Source organism: Pelodiscus sinensis, chromosome 5, assembly GCF_052426305.1.
Source record: "Pelodiscus sinensis isolate ZL-2025 chromosome 5, ASM5242630v1, whole genome shotgun sequence".
Lineage (NCBI taxonomy): Eukaryota > Metazoa > Chordata > Testudines > Trionychidae > Pelodiscus > Pelodiscus sinensis.
In genome coordinates, this window is record NC_143056.1 from 125,039,573 (window position 1) to 125,063,006 (window position 23,434).

A 23,434-nucleotide genomic window follows, 5' to 3' on the forward strand; every position below is an offset into this window, starting at 1 on the left:
TTTTCGAAAAAGGGGGGTGTTGCTGAAAAAAACTGTGTCCCGACTACTTTCACTTTTGAAAGTGAGATCGGAAGAAGATATGCAAATTCCCACGGAATTTGCATATCCTCTTTTGAAACTTCAGCATAGTCTAGATGAGCCCTAAGTGTTTTGCCTATAACTGACCACATGTGCTGGTAGCACCCTCTGTTATTCAGTGTTCCCAATACTTCCTAGTGTAAGTCTGTCTCCAGTTGCTTATACATTTGCCAAACTCCAATTGCTTGCGCTGAAATTTTCCACACCAGGTGACTGTGTGAGGCTGAACTTGTGCACATATTTCCAAGAACAAGGTTAGGATGAAAATACATTTTTACAGCTATTTTCTACAGAGATGATCTTGCTCCCCCATACATTTGAGGGCACAGTCTTTTTGTTAGATGGGCTTTTTGCTTTTCCTGGGAAAAATCTTCCCATGCTGGTATATCTGGGCCTTCCCGTGCTCTGCCCCAAGCTGACTAACCCGCTCAAGTTATTTGCATCCTTCACTGGGGCTCGAGGGCTGCCCCGTTACACAGCAGCCTTTTGTAGGCATCCCATGCCTGCCCTCCAGCGGGACCTAAGCATATGCAGGGTCAGACTGAAGGAGTGGGGGCAAAACAAGAGGTCTGATATAAAAAGCTGAGTTTGTCTTGGAGTCCCCCCTTTTGATTTGACAAGTGGTTGTGACTTTTTGTCCCAGGAGAGACCCCACCCTGCTTAAAGGTTGGAGGGATTAGAACCTGCCTGGGTCTCCTTAGGTGTAATAGTGGGGAACAGGAGCCTTTAGATCCCATTAACGTTTTAGATATTTTCTCTATGGCTACGTCTACACTGCAGAGTTTTTGCGCAAAAACTTGTGGCGCGTCCACACTACAAGCACGTTTTTGCACAAGAAAAAGTACAGTAGATCGTCAGAAGACAGGGCTTTTTGCTCAAGCGTTATTCCTCTTTCTATGGGAAATAAGCCTTTTTGTGCAAGAGCTCTCGCGCAAAAAGGCGTGTGTGGACAGACAACAGGGGTTTCTTGCACAAGAAACCTCTATCGGAAAAAGCACAGGTGCTCTGATGGCAGATGGGTGGGTCCACCTTCATCACAATATGGCCATCAGAGCTTTCTTGCGAAAGAGCGTCCATAGCAGTGTGGACTCTCTCTTGTGCAAAAGCACATGGCATCGTGGATGCTCTCTTGTGCAAAAGCACATGGCAGTGTGGACACACTCTTGCACAAGAACTTTTTGCAGAAGATCTCTTCCGCAATAGTTCTTGCGCAAGAAGCCGGCAGTGTAGACGTAGCCTGTATGTTTTGTCCTGAAATAATTGCACTCTGGTTTGAGCGCTGGTTGGCTGCTGGTGAACCATGGTGATAGCCTTTGGAATGAGAGCAAAATCCAGGTGTAGCACTTAGTCAGACTTTTGGGATAATCAGACTGCAACTACCAGCTGCTGCAGCTTAACCCCCTGGTCAAAAGGGAAGGGGTCATGGGTCCTGCCAAAAGACAAGCAACAGCTAGAAGGCTCAGGGAGTTTTCCTTGAGCAGACCACACAGATGGTGAACTCTGATAGACAGGAGTGCAGGGCTATCCTGACTTCTGATTGGTCATTAGAAAGGACTTGTGGTGATGCTTAGAGAGGAAGTCTTTCCCCACCCATTAGTCCTCATTGGTCAATGCCAAGGAGTCAGGGCTTGACATGTCTGGTTCATTCCCAGTGCTGGATGAAAGCAGCAAGCAGGGTTTAAGCAGGAAGTCCCACCCACACCACTGTTAGCTGAAGGGTGGGGCTTGTTACAGGGTCTGAGGCAGGGTGTCAGGCCCATTCTCAATGCTGATAGGTCAAGAGAAAAGCCGATGGGCGGGTCCACCTTCATCACAGCCGAGAGAAGCCCCATTCACAGGGTGATGTCTTGTCTGCATTTCTCTCTCCTGCAGGCTGAAGAATTTCCTTCTCACAGATGCCTGCTGTGAGGATCTAGCTGCTGTTCTCAGCATCAGTGAGAGCCTGACGGAGCTACAGCTGGGCATTGACTATCTGAGGGATTCCGGAGTGCAGCTGCTGTGCGAGGGTCTGAAACACCCCAACTGCAAACTGCAGAAACTGGGGTGAGTAACAGCTGGCCTCCTCTGTGTATGTACAGGTGTCCTTTAGGTAAACACAGGTTGTGCTGCTGTTCTTTCTGTTGCAAAAAAATACCCTTTGAAGGGCAGCCCTCCAGGAGTGGGGACGTGTGATTACAGTAACAAACTAGGCAGGTTAGAACAGAGACCAATGTTGTAAGACCATAAGAACAGCCATATTAGGTCAGACCAAAGGTCCATCTAGCCCAGTATCCTGTCTGCCAGATGCCCCAGAGGGAATGAACAGAACAGGTAATCATCAAGTAATCACTTCCATAGCACATTCCCAGCTTCTGACCAACAGAAGCTAGGAACACCATCCCTGCCAATCCTGGCTTATAGCCATTGAGGGAGACCTATTCTCCATGAATTTATCTAGCTTTTTTTGAACCCTTTTATAGCCTTGGCCTTCACAACATCCTCTGGCAAGGAGTTCCACAGGTTGACTGTGAGATATGAAGAAGTTATTCCTTATGTTTGTTTTAAACCTGCTGCCTGTTAATTTCATTTGGTGGCCCCTAGTTCTTGTGTTTATGGGAATGACTAAATAACTTTTCTTTATTCATTTTCTCCACACCAGTCATGATTTTATAGACCTATATCACATCGCCCCTTAGTCATCTCTTTTCCAAGCGTAAAAGTTCCCATTTTATCTCTTCTCATAGGGCAGCTTTCCCCCTAATCATTTTGTTACCCTTTCCTGAATCTTTTTCAATGCAAGTACATCTTTTTGAGATGAGGTGACCATATCTGCGCAGAGCTGTGGGATAGTCTCTGTCTTATTCTTCATCCCTTTCCGAATGATTCCCAACATTCCGCTGGCTTTTTTGACTGCCGCTGTGCACTGAGTGGATGTTTTCAGAGAACTATCCACAGTGATGCCAAGATCTCTCACTCTCAAGCGGCAACAGCTAATTTGGTCTCCATCATTGTACAAGTAGGGTTGGAATTATGTTTTCCAATTGTGTGTCCGTGTATAGATAGATCAAACTCAACTCGGCTTATTTCTCCTTTTATTCTCACCATCAGCGCCTCTTCCTTATCTTCCCTCTTGATGCCAGTCTCCATTACACACACTGAGAAAAGAGAATCTACCAGCTGGTATCAAAAACCCTCCTCTCTGTAGGGAAAGGAGCCCTCTGTCAGCGGATCCTATTCCCTTCACCCCATTCACTTTCCTCCTCCCTTACTCAAGGAGCCTTCTGCTCAGGACTCCTTCAGCCTCTTGAGGATCAAGTCCTACCGATCACTGGTGCATCCCATCTGTGTGGCCCTGCAAAGAGTCCTATACCGATGCTGGCACCGCTTTCTGCCCTTTTTATCCCTCATAGGTGGGAGGAGAGTTGGGAGTGAGTAACTCCCAGAGGATGGTGGCAGGGAGAGGCAGTGATGCCAAATGGTCAGATAGCTCAGGACTGTGATGGTACCTCATCTGCCCCAAATGTAGCTCAGTTTTTATCATTTGTTTGAGCCTGGAACTATGAAATTCCTAGCTCGCCAGGGGAAACACCTTAGGGTTTCAAACAATAAAATATACCTGCATTTTAACTGTCTGAAGTCCTGCTGCCTACTCCCCCTAGCTGGGCAGACCTGCCCATCTGTTAATGCCCCATCCTGGTCTCTGATCTCCATGCAAGTTCTCTTCACACTATGCTCCCATTTCCCTGCCTCTTTCTTTCTTACTCTCTCCACCCTCCCTTGTGGGCTCGGTACGGGACACTTTCTGCAAGTGCATCACACCAAACCCTTGTCTTTCATGCTCAGTGTAAAACAGTCCCCTACCCCTCAGGAACCACAGCTTGTCTGGTGGGCAATTCATAGGCCTCATGTGCCAGACTTGTATTGTTTGAGTTTCAATTGTTTTTGAATGCACAAACCACAAGCAATTCAGTGTGTCCAACTAACCATGGCTGAGTGGACTCAGGCTGTGCCTGCATAGTGGCACTATCTTACCCCCGAAGTAGTAGTAGAGGGACCTCGTGACAGCTAGTCTGACCTGTATAGCACAGGCCACAGAACTTCCCTAAATTAATTCCTGCTTGACTGAGGCTATCTCTTTTGGAAAGATCCAGACCAAACCACAAGAGGAAGGCTCCTACCAAAAAAAACCCCAAAACAACCAACCCTTAAAAACAAGACAGCACATTCAGCACATTCAGGCTGCGTCTACACTACAACTTTTGCCGGAAGAGGCAATGCAAATGAAGCACGGATTAGCATTTTCTCATGCTTCATTTGCATATTCTCTTCCAATCCATTTATGCACAAGGGGTTTTTGCGCAAAAACAGATCGGAAGAGGCTATGCAAATGAAGCATGAGAAAATGCTAATCTGCGCTTCATTTGCATTGCCTCTTCCGGCAAAAGTTGTAGTGTAGACTTAGTGTCACTGACAGACTCTGCTTTTCTGTAAGCCCTAAGATCCACCACATCACGTTCCTTACAACTCCACTCTGATCACACGTCCCTCTGACCTTTAGAACATGTGTGACTGCTGGACACTCGTACCCTCATACTTCAGAGGACAACATCATTTGCAATAACTGAGACAAAGCTAGTGCCTGGGTTTCTCCCTCAGGGGAACTCCCAGGGCTGTAGAGGGATGAGGATCACTTTGAATCGTGTGAAGGCTGGTTGATTACTTAGCCACTGTGAGACTGGGAAGGCAGGAGGGGGCTGGTCTGTGCCATCAGAGGCAGGAGGGAGCTGACTGGGATACCTGGTTGTGAATTTTCCCCATATGAAAACCTCAAAGATGAGCATTTCTGTGTAGTTGAACAAAGCCATTTTTATTTTCAAAAAAAGTTTCAATGGAGGATTTTCAGCCAGTTGTGCTTTCTATAGTACTGGGAAGTGGGAACCTCTGCTCCTGCTTTCCCCGCTGACAGCTCTGGCTCCAGTAGCCCTGATGAGGCTTGACTCCACCAGCTGAGCCACTATTTCATTGTGGCCCTACCTTCTGCAGGGCCTGCACCCCTCATGTAGAGCACTACAGTGGGACTTGGCTTCCCCTGGACCACTCTCTGGTTTTGGCTGCAGGCTCTTTCCTACACTCTGGGGCACTCAGGCCCATAAGGTCCTGGTTCTGAGAGAGCTGCCCCATCAGAGCACTTGTGGCTTCTCGACTTTCCCCTCTCAGCTATGACCAGAGAATGAAAGGAGGAAAGATGGACTGTTCCTTCCCCTCCCCCCCACCCCAAGGATCCTTCTTGTGGAAGGGAGCTGTGGCAAGAACCGATGTAAGTCTGGCTCAGAAAACCCCCTGACTAAAAGGGAGCCGGCTTTACTGTTTTTATAATAGGGCTTGCTTCAATTGAGAGTCATTTCATTTCCAAGAGTCTCCAAGAGAATACAATTCTAAAAGACCTTAAGAGTCTGCCACAAAGAGGAGACCTCTGGCATGACGATTACCCAGGAGTGGTGGCAGAGAATATGGTGAGCTCCACAAACGGGTGGTTCTAGTCACTGGCTCGCTATCAAATTTTGCTCTCTCTAACTAGCAGGGAAAAAAGGAACATCCACAGTACGTGGGATCAGGTGAGAACTATCAGTCTACCAATTTTCAATCCCCTTGATACACGTGGCATTGATTTTTTTTGTGCTGTGCTGTTTTTAATCAAAACATAAATCAAGTTTCTTACAGTAGTTTACAACATCTAATATAACTTTATTGATTAGACTCAACCTCAAAGTCTGGTGCAGAGTCTTGTCAAACAATCCTATTTTCCATGAACTACACTGACTGTCATTATTCATATTCAGTCCTTCACCCCTTTATTACTAGCTCTGTCTCTGCAGTTCCATTATTTTTTCCTGCATGGATGGGAGGCCAAACAACCTATAATTACTTAGTTCATTCCATTTGTCATTTAAAAATCAGCACCGCATTGGCTTTCTTTCAGTCTTCTGGAACTTCCCCAGCTTTCCAAGATTTATTTAACATCAACAGTCTTTGGACTGTACCTCAGTCAAAAATTATCGAAAAAAATGGTGCTGTAAAACCTTGTGATCTATTATATATTTGAGAGCGTTTGTCTGCCTGTGAGTGAGTCTGTCAGTCTGTCCATCTGTTTGTTCAAGAACTTCTCCAAATGGTAAGAGCTAGGGCCACCAAATTCGGTATGCAGGATCCTCATATCATAAGGTAAGGGCAAGATCAGGGTTTGGTTGTGCCAGGACAATGGGATGTGTCTGGAATACAATTATTTTTCATAACATGTAAAGGGAGGGTTCTGCTAGCAGGGACAGTTATACTAGATAGTGACCACATGGGGGCAGTAAGGGGCAAGAGATGGAGACTGGGATAGCTATAACCTCATTGAGGCAAGAGTGGAGGTAAGGTTCCAGTGCTGGTGCTGGGTATGGTTGTCCCTCCCACTCTGTACTCCATTCCGGGAGCACAGAGCTTGCCCTCCATGTCACCTGCAGCTTGCCCAGGGTTGGCCCTCCTGGCTGGCAGTCCTCCATTGCCTTCTCCGCAGGGCCATATTTCCCTGTCCTACCTATTCCTGTCTTCTACACCAGAAGGCATAGACATAGCTACCAGCATGGATACACCAGTGTGGTGTGTAAACCCGCATTCCATGTGGCCTGCTACATCTTACATAGCAACTGAACGGCTCTGCTGTGTGGGAGTCTCATCCCAGCACGCTGCTGCTGCCCAGAGGCCCACACCACAGAGTGGCACAGCTTAGTCCAGTGCTAAGAACTGTGGGATATGCTCCCAGAAGTGCTGGCCCCTAACCTGGGTTAATGCCACACCAAAGGGGACAGCTGCCGAGGTATGACTCAAATGTGGCTCTCGCCCAAGCTTGGCTAACCAGGGTTCCCAGACCTAGATGTCCATTGCTGGGGTGACTCTGTAGTGGGGTGATATGCGGTTTGAGGCATTGGGGGCAGCAGAGGAGTTCACACAGCAGCTTTAGGTTTAGTTTGCATAAGCAGCAAGGAATTGGAATACAAGAACTGTTAAGGATTTGAACTGTTCTTTACTGCCTGGTAGGATTCTCCTACAAGCTCCTCTTTCCCCCCTCTCTTCAGCCCATCTGAACACTGCCTTGTGGGGCACGGAGTGACTGACAGAGCAGGGGCTCATGGTCAGGAAGCCCCACAGAGGCCTTAGGGTTTAACAACCTCACAGCCCTGCTAGACCCCTGTGCCTGGTCTTGTCTCAAAGACCCATCGCTTTCCACACAGACCGTGACATCATCCAGAGAACAGTCGCCGACAGGAAGGAAGCAAGCAATCCTTTCCCTCTCTGAATGTGTCTGTCTCCTGCAGGTTGTGGGGCTGTGATCTCACAGCCGATTGCTGTGGGGATCTCTCCTCTGCTCTCAGAACCAGCCAGTACTTGACAGAGCTAGAACTGGGGTATAACGAACTGGGCGATTCCGGCGTGCAGCTGCTGTGTGAGGGAGTGAAACATCCTAACTGCAAACTGCAGAAACTGGGGTGAGTAGCAGGCGATTTTCTTTTCGTCTGTGCCTACAGCCATTGCAACATTGTGATTTCAGCTCTTTCAACTAGTCAGCACTACAACAAATGTGTTAACAACCTCTAAAAAATACAACTGTCTGCTCAAGGAACCAGAAAGTGACCCATTATTAGATAAGTTGGATCTCACATGCATCATAAATATGTATTTTACTGAAGGCGCTTTGACTAGTTTACTCACTATGTGTAAATGAGAATGCAGCTATAGGAAAGCTCACAATTTGACTAGAATAACCCTCTGTCATTCAAATCCTTTACTTTCATTGTAGCGATCTAGTCCTGGGAAAAACCTAACAACCTGAGGAAGAAACAAGAAGAGGGAAAGGACAAAGAAATTCAGTGGAAATAATCACTAGTTGGGGCTGTTTATGGGAGCATCTGGGGTACTTGCTTCTTCCCCTGCCTCTTCCTCAGTTGCTCATGTCTCTGGGCAGCAACTCTCACAGATGCTGACAGCGCTGTAGGTTCAGTTAGCTCACCCTGGAACTTCCAGTCTAACCAGTGACTGATTAGTGTCAAACTTCCCATTCCTGAGCTCCAAGAAAAGCTAGGGAAGGGACAACAAGGCTATGTCTAGACTACAGTGTTTTATCAGAAAAAGATATGCAAATTGCATTCCTTTTCTGATAGTTTTATTGGAAGAGGCTTTTCTGAAATTTGGCCCATCTACGTTGGGCCAAATTTCAGAAAACCTCCCTCTTTCGGAAGAGCCCTTTTTCCTTGTGGAATGAGGAAGACAAGGCTTCAGAAAGAGCACATCTGCTCTACCACAAAAAAAAGTGGAAGAGCAGATGTGTTCCCTGGGTGTTGCGGAGTTTTTCTGGGATACCTCCAGTATCCCAAAAAAACACCGTAGTCTAGATGTAGCCGGCTGATGCCAACATTCCATGCTATGGAAAAAAATCAAATTCCAGGCACATCCCATTTTCCCGACTTTACTTTAAGTTAGGAAAAGCTGCACACCAAATGATAGCCCTATTACTGTATAGGAGGAATTCTTAAACAAATGGGCTCACAGTCTGATGGACAGATTACGCACAGACCGACTCTCTAATAGATATAAAGATATAGATAGATAAATAGCTTATTTCTCTCTCTAGAGATACACTCTGGTATCAAGGAGGAGAAACAGGTCTCATGCCCCAGTAGTCGTTTTCCTTTCTCTGTCTGCTGCAGGTTGGAGCATTGCAGCTTGACTGCTGCTTGTTGTGGTGATCTCTCCTCCGCATTAAGCATGAACCAGAACCTGTCAGAACTAGATATAGGGAGAAACAAGCTGGGGGATTCCGGAGTGCAGCTGCTCTGTGAGGGACTGAAACACCCCAATTGCAAACTACACAAAATAAGGTAAGCACCTCAGGCGCTGAGCCTCTTCGCACTGTGGTGTTGTGAGCTGCACTCCATTTTCCAGGCTAAGAGAGCGTGGAATTCCACCATGGACCAGCCTGGCTCTGCTCCTGAGACCGAGATCAGACTGTGTTAACTGGTCCCACTTTGCTAGTAAAACAATTGAATAATGCGGTTGTGGGTTCAACCCTTGGTCCTGGTTAAACCAAACAGCTGGGCAGCTGACTTCCACGGCAGCTAAGGACCCCACTGACACGGGTTAATCCTTCAGTGCTGCAAAGCAGATGCAGCCAACTCGGTGCCACCCAACCCTGCCTCTGCTGAGTGGGTGTGGAGTGGCAAAATGAGTTCCACTAATTCCTACATGGGCACAGCAGCTGGGGCAGTATTAGAGCAGCCCTGAGTGTCTCTATTAAACCAGAGCTCATTCTGCCCCCGCTCCACTGGGGGAAAGGTCACAGAGTATTAACTTGGTGCAGTGGATAGGCTACTGGCTTCTACCAAATGCAGCCTATCTCATTGTTACAACACAATGACCCTTCACACCACCCAAGCTCTGACTCCTCCTTGCCACTCCGAGCCCCTCCTAAGGGCTGAGGGGAGGTGGGATGCTGGGGCTGGGAGAAGGAACTGTATGAGCTGCAAGCAGGAAGGGGCAGGAGAGCGGAGCTGGGGAGGCCTTACCCCAAATCTGGGCCTCGTGTGAGGGGAATGGGGCTTTGCAGCGGAGGGCAGTGTGAGTGGCCCATTCCTCTCAGAGCCATAGTTTGAGCCCTCCCCCTAGGTTGACTCCCCACCCCCTGCCATGACATACAGTAATTTGCAAGACAACCCAGGTAACCATGTGAGTTTTAGCACAAGCTACTGCAGCCCCTCAGCAGCTGCTGCAGAACTCCCCCTGCCAGCTGCAAGGGCTGCATTACCAAAGTCTGTGGGGAGGTGGCGTGAGGAGCCCAGGCAGCACCAAGAGCTGGGCTGTCTCTGCTTCCATGGAGAGAGTCTATGAGCTGGGTTTACAGCCCCTGCTCCCTGGGAGCACTGAGTCCCCCACAGCAAACACTGGGGCTGTGCGTGTCCGTAAGTGCCCACTGCCCTGAGCCAGGGCTGCACGAGATGGCGCCTTACAAGAAGGGCATCACTGTCCCTGTCCAGAACTCACAGTTGTGAGCGGGGTGCGTGGGGGGGGGGAGGGGGAGAGCAGGCCAGGCTACAGACTACACCAGCGTTTCTCCACCCCTCCCCCTGCTAGCAGAGCAGTGATGCTGTAACATCCAGGAGATGCAGCACATGGTGCTTCAGAAAGGCTGAAGGTGTTGTCTGCCAAGAGAGTTAACCCGTCGTTCTCCTTCCCTGTCTTCCCCACAGCCTGGGCTATCAGAGCGTCACTGAAGAAACACAGGCAGAGCTGGCTTCTGTGAAAGACACAAAACCTGATCTCCTCATAGAGATATGGTAGGGCTGGGGAGTGCCAGCCACTGGATCAGCGAGGCTCCGACCTGCCTGCCCTGCCGCTTGCTGAGGGAGCAGGTGGGGAGGAGACGGGTCCCCCAGTTTTCAAGGGGAACCCCAGCAACATAATTCATCATCTGTGGTAGGGGGCTGAGAATAGTTACTAGGCCCAACCCTCCTGCCTAAGGTTCAGGAGTAGGAGCTGGGTTTGTTTCATGCTCGGCCTGGCCTCAGAGGGAGTTGGTGGTTTGTGTGGGGAGCGAATGGGAGGGAGGATGCCATTCAGAGCCCAAACGAGGGATGCGGGATGATGGGAGATCTGGTAACCTCCCTTTTCAGTCTCTCTATGTGCAGGAGGGAGACTCAAACACCTTTTAGGGATCCAGAGGGGGATTGTCGCTCTGTACCACAGCTCAGGCAGTTGTTTGTGCGTTTACAGGGATATGGTGTTTTTACACAGCTCCACAGCCACTAAGCTGGCGTGTTCCATATTGACGGCTCCGGCGCTTGTTTGTCCCCAATGTACGTTTCCGCGTCAATTTTGTTGAGTCCAATAAAGATTGTGAGCCAAGACACAGGGTGGTCCCTTGGGGTTTGTATTTCTTGCCATAGTTTGGGCAAATACACAGGAATTCTTCAGGCCCAGGGGAGTCCTCAGGGATGGTTTTTTCTTGTTTCTTAGCCATTATGGTCCACATGTTCAGAAGCGCGGGCAGGGGAAAAATGACAAAGCCCGGGGCGTTGTCAGAATGCTGGCGTGGGCGACCTCTCTGGACCTTGCATGGCCACTTGGGAGTAGATTCCAAAGGTGCAGAACAGGGAGATAGTTAAGTTTATGGTATATCCCTGGTATTTTCAAGTGCCTTTTAATGCTGGGATGGGGAACCTGTGGCTCACAAGCTGGATCTGGCTTGGGGTTCCTTTTTCCTTGCTCTGCAGCAGAGTGAGTTGATGCTGGCATTTCAACTGCATGGGCACCGGTGTTGCCCCCTGCTGCAGGGAGGGAGGTCCCTGAGCCTTCCTGGCCCAGTCAACATAAGCTGGGGCTGGATCCAGCCCACGGGTTTTGCCTGGTAGGGGGAGGAAGTGGCTCTGCATGCTGCAGGGAAGTGTTCCCAGTTGTGGCCGAAGGGAATAGTGGGGGGTGGTGCCCACAGGCAGCTTTTCCCTGTAATGCACAGAACTGCAGGGACCCACTTGTGGCCCCCTGAGAGCTGCACCCAGGAGGGGACACAGTCCACTGCCCTCTCCCACCCAGGCACCATCCTCTAACTCCCATCCTGTACCCTATCTCCACACAGACCCCATATCCCTACCCCAGTCCTCTCCCTGGCAGCCCCCTCCCATGCAGTGGATCCCTCATTCTTGGTTCCCATCCCATTTACCACTCAGTCCAACAAATCTCATACCTCAGTCTCAGCTCTCGGAAACGGCCTGCTCTAATCCCCAGAGCCCCTCACCTTTCATTCACAGCACTAAGTCACTTCCTTCATTAACCAACCAATCCTCTCAATCACAACTCTCCCATGCTTCCCTCACTAACCAACACATCTCCTCATCTCTCGGTCACAGCTCTGAGACCTGGCCAACACTAGTCCACATGGATCCTCAGAAACCAATCTCAACTCTGGGGCATGTCCTACTCCAAAATTCGGTTACTCTCATGCCTTGAGCACAGCCCTGAGACATTTCCTGCTTAATTCAACAAATCTTTTATCCCAGCTTCTACTCTTGGAAACGACCTACTCTCTGTGACTCTTCCCGCACTAACGGAGACTTACAATATCTCAAACATAGCCCTGACACACAACCTGCACCAAGATTCAATTAAGCTCAGATATAGCTTGGAGGTATTTCGAACACTCCATTGAGCAAATATCCTCATATCCCAGTCTCGCCTGTGAGACACTTCCTACTCCAATATTTGGATAGACTCATCTCTCAATCACAGCCATGAGCCATGAGACTCTGTCCAGCAAATCTCCTCATATCCCAATTTCAGTTCTTAGAAACAGCCTATTCTCCGTGACACTAATCAAGAATTCTCAAACACAAGTCTGACCATTTCCAAGAGTTGAAATTGAGATGAAGTTTGATGGATTGAGTGAGAAATGTCTCAGGCTACATCTACGCTACAGGGTTTATGCTCAAAAACGACCGTTTTTGTGCAAAACCCCACAGAGTGTCCATACCTCAAGCGCGTTTTTGCACAAGAAAATTTACAGTAGAACAGCAGAACAGAGGGCTTTTTGTGGCGTAGGTATACCTCCTTCTACAAGGAATAACTCCTTTTTGCACAAGAATTTTTGCACAAAAAGTTGTATGTAGATGCTCAGCAGGGGGTTTTGTGCTGAAAGTGCCAATGGAAAAAAACACAGGTGATTTGGTGGCCATTCTGTGAATAGCAATCAGAGCTTTCTTGCAAGAGAGCATCCATGCAATGTGGACACTCTCTTACATAAAGCGCATCGCTTTTGTGATGTGCTTTTGAGGTGCAGATGTGCTTTTGTGCAAGAAGTTTTTGCAGAAGATCTCTTCCGCAAAAAGCTTCTTGCACAAAAACCCTGCCTTGCAGACATAGTCTCAGGGTTGTGATTGAGGATATGAGTGTATCCAAATACTGGGATTACCTGGGGAGCATCTCAAACACCCAACTGGGCTGGTCTGGGCAGGAATCAGCCCTGCAATGGAAAGGTGGGTGTGGCAGGGTGGGTGTGGCACAAGGGCCTTCAGCACACTCAGCCTATTTGATCAAAGGTGGTGAGGAGGCTGTGACCTCACAAAGGGATCTTGACATCAGCCAGGTAGAGCAAGGGGGCGGGGCAGGGAAACCTCGGGGACCCCTGTAGCTTTGCTGCAGCAAGCCTCCTTCTTGCAGTCTCTCTCTGAGGTCCAAGAGAGGACTGGTGTGGAGGAGCTTCATTGTGAGTCTTTGCCAAGCTTCAACTTTCATCAGTGGAATGGGTCACTTTAGTGTGTAATTGCCTTAAAGCAATATATTGAGAGGTGACGTCAACCTGAGGTATTCATCAGCTTGGCATGCATTTTCTTTATCCAGCAATACACAGCACATATAAACATCAGGCAAATGCAGCACAACATCAATACAATTAGCAAAGGGTGGAACATAGTACAGTAAAACCTCTGTTATCTGACACTTAATTAACCAGAAAACTCAGTTAACCAGAATTTCTGATACACACTTGTGCTATCCAGCACTTAGCTATCCGGAAAACTTTAGAAACCGGCAAATTTCCTATTAGGCCAATATAATTCACTGATCTACTAACAGTTAACCTTTCCAAAGCCTTATAGTAATTACAGTACTGTTTCTTTTTAATTAAAAAAGACTAAATTTTACTTCTTTTATTGTCCTATATATACTTAGCATTGTGTTTATATTGATTATAATATAGTTTACATTGGTACATATCCAAAATTTGAGTTTTACTATTATTGTCCATTAGTTTTTCCTAGGTTGATAGGACCCTCAGATAATCAGAATTTTTAAATAACCAGAACGCCCTAATCCTTGAATGTGCCAGATAACACAGGTTTTACTATAGATAAGTGTGTACTTGGATGCAGGGGACCAAACTATGAAAATATTGTACCAATGAGATGCAGTGATTTTTTTTTCAGATTTAGCCATGTTTAATGTGTCTGCATTTGCATGCAATACCGGAATGGCATGTTTCCCTATATCCTCTTGTGTCTGTTGTAAAAACTTTCAAAGTTTATGAGATCTGTGGCCCATGAAGATTCAATTCTGCTGACTTCATTTTTTGTCAGACATCCTGTTCTCATGATTTTTTTTTAAATATTCAAGACAATGATTTTTCTCCACCCCATAGGCTAGGATGTCAGCCCACCTCCTGCTGATATCACTACTATTTATGTCTCAAGAAGATGCAAAGTTCCACCCCTATTCTGTCAATTGCATGTGATTTATACGTCGTTTGTCTTTGTTAAAGCTGCCACATTATTTTGGTAAAGCTGCAACATTATTTTCCCCCAACATGAAGCAACGTGAGAAGGGAAATTTGATGAACATGTCTATGGAGGGTATGATGTCACTGTTAAGAGAAACAAGTGGCTGAATCCAAAGGGGTGAATCCAAAAGTTAATAAAAGAAATAAAACCCAACAAAATACACATACAGTGACAGACCCAGGGCAGCTGTAGTGTGATGGAGGGCAAATATGCAGGAAACTGGATATATAATTTTCTGTTCCCTGAGTGAACTGGCCAGGCACTTCTGTCACATAATCAAGGCAGGCACGCACTTGGGGTCAATTAAAAGCTTGCCTGAAGCAGCAGGCTAATCAGGGCACTGCAACCAATTAAGGCCTGCTAGGGCCAGTTGTGACATAGTGAGGATTTTGTCCACTCTTGAACTTAAACTTAGACTTAAACTTGGACTTAAACTTAGACTGGCAAGTTTTTCCGCAAAAACAGCTGCTTTTGCAGAAAAACTTGCCAGCTGTCTACACTGGCCGCTTGAATTTCCACAAGAACACTGACTTCCTACTGTCAGAAATCAGTGCTTCTTGTGGAAATGCTATGCTGCTCCCGTTCGGGCAAAAGTCCTTTTGCGCACAAGCTTTTGCACAGTGTAGACAGCTCAGATTTGTTTTGCGCAAAAGCGCGTCTAGATTGGCACGGAGGCTTTTCCACAAAAAGTGCTTTTGCGGAAAAGTGTCCGTGCCAATCTAGACGCTCTTTTCCGCAAATGCTTTTAATGGAAAACTTTTCTGTTAAAAGCATTTGCGGAAAATCATGCCAGTCTAGACGTAGCCTTGTAGTCCTGTGTTCATTGTTTTTATATTCACTGGTTACTTTGTTTTGCTGTGTGTGATTCCTACTGTCCTATGCTACTCTGTAAGGACTCTGTGTGTGGGTGGTGCCCAGCGGGGGATGGGATCTCTGGGGGAGGACTCCTGAGGGGAGGCATGTAGGGAATGGCCCAGGCCGGCCTGTCACCTGAGCTAGGTGGAGGGTTCAGTCAGGTGACTCTTTGCCTAGCAATCTGTACAAAGGAGGGGGCGTGGCAGCCTGGAGTGGGGGGTGGGAAGCAGTGGATGTGAGTGCAAGTTAGTTTTTCTGCTGCCTGTGGGAGAAGGGAGCCTAGCTGGCTTGGGGGGCTGGAGCAGGGGCCCAGAGCTGGGGCTCTGGGTCCCCCTTTTTCAAAGATGGATTGTACTGACTGCTCCTGGTTCCTGGAACAAGACGTCTGAGCTGCGCTGTGTCCCTGTGAACCAACACACTTTCTGTTCTACCGGCTGGCTGAGAGTCACGTGTGACTGCGGATGGGGGTGCAGGATCCAGTGACTCCCACACGCTCGGGGACAGTGGCGGCAGTAGTGGGATGGGCTGCACCCCGTGGAGGGATCATCTGTCAGTAAGTGACGGGGGCACAGTAGAAAGAAGGGGGCTTGCAAGAGCCAGACATGCTGGAGGCAGTGAGAAGCAGTTCCAGGAAGCAGAGATGTCTGCTGTCTAACGTGAGTGTGATCCTCGAAAGGGGGGGTCCTCCCTAGGAAGGGTTTTTTCTGGGGACCAGGAGGCTGAGGGGTCTATGATCTAACCCCAGGGAGTTATGACCCCTAAGGAGGCTGGCACACTGAAGGGGTTCTTCCTGGAAATCGTGGCGTGCTGCAGCATAGGCCTGTGAGTCTGCACCTCTGGGAACAGTGGGGAGATGGTCGATCCCCGTGTCCTGAGGAGAAAGAAGAGATTTGTAAGTCTTAACAGGCAAGTTAAATGGATCCTGTGTCTTCAAGGCAGAGACCAAAGTGGAGAACTAAGCTGAAAGCAGAGGGAAATATTAGTGTCTGTGATGATACATGTTACCTGACTGACTGATGGGTGGGGGAGAAAAACTCCCTGGTTATTGTGAGCAGAGGGGACACACTCAGCCAGCCTTTTGCCTCGGTTAGGCATGGGTACTTCAGGATATGAGCCCATAGGGTGAAGGGGAAATAAAAAAACTTGCTTGCACAAAAGAAAGCTGCAGTTTAGCCTTGAATTGTCAGAACTCCGTTGGCATTGAGCCAATGTTGTGGCCTGACAAAAGGAACTGGAAATGTGCACCGCAGTAGATTTGTTCTGATTGCTGATGGTAACTTTTGTAACCCATGTGAATGCTCATTGGAAAAAACTGTGGAACATGTTAGAAATGATACACATGGGGATCATGGTGCAAAAGCAGATCCGATCCACTATTGTACTTACCAAGGTTTACTCTGGGTTTGTAAAAGAGTGCAAGGATATTGTTATCTCCGTGATACACCTTGCAAGGATGCAGCCTGTTTTAGGCAGCCTGGGATATTACAGTGGTGAGCCAGGCAGGATCCACAGAATCTGATCAATTGAGCTTTGGGTCAGGACTCCATGTTCTTCTAAATTTGAATTAGGTATTGAGAGTATTGTTGTTTAAAGAGCAGCTGCAATGAGCCAGCTACAGTCTGAGGGTCTTTGTAAAAAGCCCTGCAACATTTATTCTCTGAAAGAAGAATCACCTTTTGGGAAAAAGCTTCTAATCGAGGACTGAGATCTTTGCTACTGGCCAGAGATGTTGCAGAAGAAGTGAGAGGAGCAGGATCCAGTAGGAGATTGCAACTTACACGTAAGAAGAAACTGAAGCGTTTAGGCTTCTAGCCGAGCAGAAAAGGGCTGAGGCAGGCTGGGAACAGGCACAGTTGGATAGAAGAACCAGACAAGCTAAGGAGAAAACTGCCAGACTTGAACTCTCTCTTAGGAAAATGGAAGAGCAGCAGAAACTGTACCTCTTGCGGGTGCAGTATATAACTGGGTGGGTCTGTGGTGTGATTATGACATGGCAGATCTGTGTAATCAGGTGGCTCTTTTACCCCAGCTCCAAAGCAAGCGTGGATGTAACTCAGCTACTGTAACTAACAAGGAGATAACTAGAAACGGGGGGTTGTGACTCTGGGAAGTTGTCTGTGGCTTGCCAGTCCTACTTGAGACCAAGGAGAGAATTTCTCTAAATGTTTGTCCGAGGAGGGACATTGTCAAGCTGTGCAGGGAGAGATGGAGGAAAATCGGAGGATCCAGCAACGCCCAGCTAATGGCACTGTTGCGAGTGAATGAGTCCTCCATGGAGCTGGATTCTGTCCCAACTGGGAGCAGACAGACAGATCCAGGGGCTACACCACAACTGCAAGGGCCCAGCACCGAGCTATTGAGATGGAGGCTGTTCCTGGCAGACTGTGACGTGGAAGGTTTGGTGTTAAGGACAGTGCCAAGTCCTGGCTGATGTGCTGGCATGGAGAGAGGAGACCGAACTTCCCCAGATCACCAGCTGAGTGACCCTTGAAGTGGGGAGAGTTGTGACATAGTGGGGATTGTGTTCACTCCTGTAGTCCTGTGTGTTCACCTGTTTTTATATTCACTGGTTGCTTTGTTGTGCTGTGTGTGATTCATAAGAACATAAGAACGGCCGTACTGGGTCAGACCAAAGGTCCTTCTAGCCCAGTATCCTGTCTGCCAACAGTGGCCAGCACCAGGTGCCCCAGAGAGGGTGGACCGAAGACACAATCAAGCGATTTGTCTCCTGCCATCCCTCTCCAGCCTCTGACAAACAGAGGCCACGGACACCATTTTATCCCCTGGCTAATAGCCTTTTATGGACCTAACCTCCATGAAATTATCCAGCTTCTCTTTAAACTCTATTATAGTCCTAGCCTTCACAGCCTCCTCTGGCAAGGAGTTCCACAAGTTGACTACACGCTGTGTAAAGAAGAACTTTCTTTTATTAGTTTTAAACCTGCTACTCATTAATTTCATTTGGGGTCCTCTAGTTCTTCTATTTAGGGAACTAATAAATAATTTTTCTTTATCGGCCCTCTCCACACTACTCATGATTTTATAGACCTCTATCATATCCCCCCTCAGTCTCCTCTTTTCTAAACTGAAAAGTCCCAGTCGCTTTAACCTCTCCTCATATGGGACCTGTTCCAAACCCCTAATCATTTTAGTTGCCCTTTTCTGAACCCTTTCTAAGGCCAAAATATCTTTTTTGAGGTGAGGAGACCACAATTTTATTCTTCACTATTGTTTCTACTAATTTGCCCGGTACTGAAGTTAGACTTACTGGTCTGTAATTGCCAGGATTGCCTCTAGAGCCCTTTTTAATTCCTACTGTCTTATGCTGCTCTGTAAGGACTCTGTGGTGTGGCGCCCAGTGGGGGATGGGATCTCTGGGGGAGGACTCCTGAGGGGAAGCCCCGGCCCGTCTGACACCTGAACTAGATAGAGGGTTCAGTCAGGTGAGTCTTTGACCAGGAATCTGAACAAAGGAGGGAGTATGGCAGCCTGGAGAGGGATGAGCGGTAGCTCTGGGCCCTTCTTTCTCCAAGATGGATTGTATTGAATGTTCCCAGTTCCTGTAACAAGAAGTCTGAGCTACGCTGTGTCCCTGTGAACCAAATACACTTCCTGTTCTACTTGCTGGCTGACAGTGACGTGTGATTGTGAATGGAGGTGCAGGGCCCGGTGACTCCCACACGCCCCATGACACCTATTTAAAAGGCTTCCCCTCAGAAAAGGGAGGGAAGAAGGACAAGGACTAGGAGTGAAGAGGTGCACTGAGAGAGCAAAGAACTGGGAGCATGGTAGAGGGCTGTGGAGGGGCAGGAAGAATTGCTCAGGTACTAGGAAGAAGATGCTGGGGGGATCGTTTGGGAAAGTGGCCCCAGGAAAAAGGCTGAAAGATGGGGAATAGGAGTGGAAGAAATGCTGTCAATTGCCGCTGCCTTAGGGTCCCTGGGCCAAAAACTGGAGTAGTGGGCAGGCCCTGGTTCTCCCCAAACCTCTCCACACCATCACAGAACCTGCCCCTGAGAGGAGGGACCAGGATCTTAGAGGAGTTTCATCCCAAACCATGGACCAGCCTATGATAAGGATGGCTCAGAAGATGGAGATCTTGGCCTCTAGTAAAGGGCCAAAGGCTGTGTGGAAGGTTACAGGGAGCCTCTGAAGCAAACACTACCCACCAAGAAGTGCAGGATCCTCAGGGCATGCTTGGAGCTTTGCCACAATACATGGATGTCACGGAGTGTGAGGAGCCACCAGACTATGCCCCCTTAATCTACAGCCAGAGGTGACTCTCAGTCAGCCAGTAGAAGAGAACATAAGAACATAAGAACGGCCGTACTGGGTCAGACCAAAGGTCCATCTAGCCCAATATCTTGTCTGCCGACAGTGGCCAGCACCAGGTGCCCTAGAGAGGGTGGACCGAAGACAATGATCAAGCGATTTGTCTCCTGCCATGCCTCTCCAGCCTCTGACAAACAAAGGCCAAGGACACCATTTCTATCCCCTGGCTAATAGCCTTTTATGGACCTAACCTCCATGAAATTATCTAGCTTCTCTTTAAACTCTATTATAGTCCTAGCCTTCACAGCCTCCTCTGGCAAGGAGTTCCACAGGTAGACTACACGCTGTGTGAAGAAGAACTTTCTTTTATTAGTTTTAAACCTGCTACCCATTAATTTCATTTGGTGTCCTCTAGTTCTTCTACTATGGGAACTAATAAATAACTTTTCTTTATCTGCCCTCTCCACGCCACTCATGATTTTATAGACCTCTATCATATCCCCCCTCAGTCTTCTCTTTTCTAAATTGAAAAGTCCCAGTCTTTTTATCCTCTCCTCATATGGTACCCGTTCCAAACCCCTAATCATTTTAGTTACCCTTTTCTGAACCCTTTCCAAGGCCAAAATATCTTTTTTGAGGTGAGGAGACCACATCTGTACACATTATTCAAGATGTTGGCGTACCATAGTTTTATACAGGGGCAGTAAGATATTCTGGGTCTTATTTTCTATCCCTTTCCTAATAATTCCTAGCATCCTATTTGCCTTTTTGACCGCCGCTGCACACTGTGTGGAAGTTTTCAGAGAACTGTCCACGATAACTCCAAGATCTCTTTTCTGATTTGTCGTAGCCAAATTAGCCCCCATCATAATGTACCTATAGTTGGGGTTATTTTTCCCGATGTGCATTACTTTACACTTCTCCACATTAAATTTCATTTGCCATTTTGTTGCCCAATCACTCAGTTTGGTGAGATCTTCTTGGAGTCCCTCACAGTCTGCTTCTGTCTTGACTATCCTAAACAGTTTGGTATCATCCGCAAACTTTACCACCTCACTGTTTACCCCTTTCTCCAGATCATTTATGAATAAGTTGAACAGGATTGGTCCCAGGACTGACCCTTGGGGGACACCACTAGTTACCCCTCTCCAATCTGAAAATTTACCATTTATTCCTAGCCTTTGTTTCCCATCTTTTAGCCAGTTCTCAATCCAAGAAAGGACCTTCCCTCTTATCCCATGGCCATGTAATTTACACAAGAGCCTTTGGTGAGGGACCTTGTCAAAGGCTTTCTGAAAATCTAAGTACACTGTATCTACTGGATCCCCCTTGTCCACGTGTTTGTTAACCCCTTCAAAGAACTCTAACAGATTAGCAAGACAGGATTTTCCTTTACAGAAACCATGTTGACTTTTGTCCAACAGATTATGTTCGTCTACATGCTTCACAATTTTATTCTTTACTATTGTTTCGACTAATTTGCCCGGTACTGAAGTTAGACTTACCGGTCTGTAGTTGCCCAGATCGCCTCTAGAGCCCTTTTTAAATATGGGTGTCACGTTGGCTACCTTCCAGTCATTAGGTACAGAAGCCGATTTAAAGGATAGGTTACAAACCACAGATAATAGTTCAGCAATTTCCCATTTGAGTTCTTTTAGAACCCTTGGATGAATGGCATCCAGTCCCAGAGATTTGTTAACATTAAGTTTTTCTATTTATTCCAAAACCTCCTCTAATGACACTTAAATCTGGGACAGTTCCTCAGATTCATCACCCACAAAGGATGGTGCAGATTTGGGAATCTCCCCAACGTCCTCAGCCTTGAAAACTGAAGCAAAGAAATCATTTAGTTTCTCCGCAATGGCTTTATCATCCTTTAATGCTCTTTTTATAGTTCGATCATCTAGGGGACGCACAGGTTTTTTAGCAGGCTTCCTGCTTCTAATGTACTTAAAAAACATTTTGTTTTTTCTTTTTGAGTTTTTGGCTAGCTGTTCCTCAAAATCTTTTTTTGTTTTTCTTATTACATTTTTACACTTGATTTGACAGTGTTTATGTTCCTTTCTATTTATCTCACTAGGATTGGACTTCCACTTCTTAAAAGATACTTTTTGTCCCTCACTGCTTCTTTTACATGGTGATTAAGCCACAATGACTTTTTTTAGGTCTCTTGCTATGTTTTTTACTTTGGGGTATACATTTAAGTTGGGCCTCTATTATGGTGTCTTCAAAAAATTTCCATGCAGCTTGCAGGGATTTGGTTCTAGTCACTGTGCCTTTTAATTTATTGGTTTCTTGATTCACAGGGACACAGCGTAGTGCAGACTTGTTAGCACAGAAACTGGAAGCAGTCAGCACAATCCATCTTGGGGAGAGGGGGACCCAAAGCCAGGGCCCTGGACCCCTTCTCTGCATCCTAAGCCAGCCAAGACTCACCCATACACCCAGCAATTGGTCTCTGCCTCAAAGGTGGCCCCGCTTCCTCTTTTGTCCCTTTCCCTATCTGGTTGCATCCCCCACTTAGGCTCAGGTTACAAGACAGCATGAGCTCTTATATATCTGCGGGGCTGCTTATTTCCTCAATGCACCCAAAACTCCCATCCCCAGTGGGGCACAGGTGCAGTGCCTCAGGAAACTAAGGTACACACACAGTTACAACAGAGAAGCAAGGACCTTTAAAAATCACATACAGCACGACAAGAGAACGCAATCCCCACTTCGCCATAATGGATTAACAAGGCTTCCAGCCATCCTTGCTGCAGGCTGTTAGAGAAATTCAGGAAGTGCTGAAGACCAGTCTTAGCTGGTGATGTTTTAGTTTCTTTGTGTTGCAGAATAAACTTTGAGCAAACAGTTTCCTGTTCCTTTACTTAGGTTTTTTTTTTTTTATGTCTCTGAACACAAAGGAGACTGAGAGAAACCAAGCAAAGAAGGGCCATCAGAAGTGACTGCTTTCTGACTCATAGTAAGTCCATCAATTTCTGCATTTTCACCCTGGGGGATGTTAACTTGAATCTGATCTATTGGTGGTGTATACATTTGGGTGGTGAGAACTCTCAGGGTATGTCTACACTACCACCCTAGTTCGAACTAGGGTGGTTAATGTAGGAAACCGAAGTTGCAAATGAAGCCCAGGATTTGAATTTCTCGGGCTTCATTTGCATCTTGCCGGGCGCCGCCATTTTTAAATCCCCGCTAGTTCGGACTCTGTGCCCGCTGCTACACGCGGCACTGAGTAGGTAGTTCGGATTAGGCTTCCTATTCCGAACTACCGGTACACCTCATTCCACAAGGAGTAATGGTAGTTCGGAATAGGAAGTCTAATCCGAACAACCTACTCGGTGCCGTGTGTAGCCGCGAGCACGGAGTCCGAACTAGCGGGGATATAAAAATGGCAGCGCCCGGCAATATGCAAATGAAGCCTGGGAAATTCAAATCCCGGGCTTCATTTGCAACTTCGGTTGCCTACATTAACCACCCTACTTCGAACTAGGTGGTAGTGTAGACATACCCTCAGAGTGGGTCCCAGGGGTATATTTGCCCAGCAAATGAGAATTGCAATTCCCAGTGCAAGTTGGACGTACTTGCATTAGCTGTGCTTGTGCAACTGACTCAAAATAGCAGCATGGAGGATGGTTTGGTTTAGCCACCCGGGTTTGTATCCAGGGGGTTGGAGGACAGGGGAGAGATTTTACGGGGCGGCTAGTCCATCTTGCCACTGAGAAACTGTTAGTTTTAGGGCCTAGCTCAAGCAGAGCTGAAGCAAGCTGGGACAGATAGCCCACAGTTGCTGTGTGGATGCCAGAAATTACCACTGCTCTACCTCACCATGTTCTGATAGCTACAATATCCAGAAGGTTCTCATAAGCTAACTCTGGATCTCAGGATAC

The 23,434-nt window shown here is 47.4% G+C and overlaps 2 protein-coding genes across 3 annotated transcripts in view; both read left to right on the forward strand.

Moving 5' to 3' along the window:
• Window positions 1-14,819, forward strand: part of LOC102455656 (NACHT, LRR and PYD domains-containing protein 12-like) — a 40,423-nt gene extending 25,604 nt beyond the window's left edge. For both annotated transcript variants that reach the window (XM_025188929.3, XM_075928354.2), the window contains exons 10-13: window positions 1,951-2,121; window positions 7,416-7,586; window positions 8,805-8,975; window positions 10,341-14,819. In XM_025188929.3, the coding sequence (XP_025044714.3) occupies window positions 1,951-2,121; window positions 7,416-7,586; window positions 8,805-8,975; window positions 10,341-10,431 (604 nt within the window). In that variant the 3' untranslated portion in view covers window positions 10,432-14,819. The remainder of the gene's footprint in view (window positions 1-1,950; window positions 2,122-7,415; window positions 7,587-8,804; window positions 8,976-10,340) is intronic.
• A 672-nt stretch (window positions 14,820-15,491) lies between these two features.
• Window positions 15,492-23,434, forward strand: part of LOC102453021 (NACHT, LRR and PYD domains-containing protein 12-like) — a 34,141-nt gene continuing 26,198 nt past the window's right edge. The window contains exons 1-2 of the mRNA XM_006131661.4: window positions 15,492-15,928; window positions 22,451-22,509. The gene's annotated coding sequence lies outside the window, so the exon portion shown is untranslated. The remainder of the gene's footprint in view (window positions 15,929-22,450; window positions 22,510-23,434) is intronic.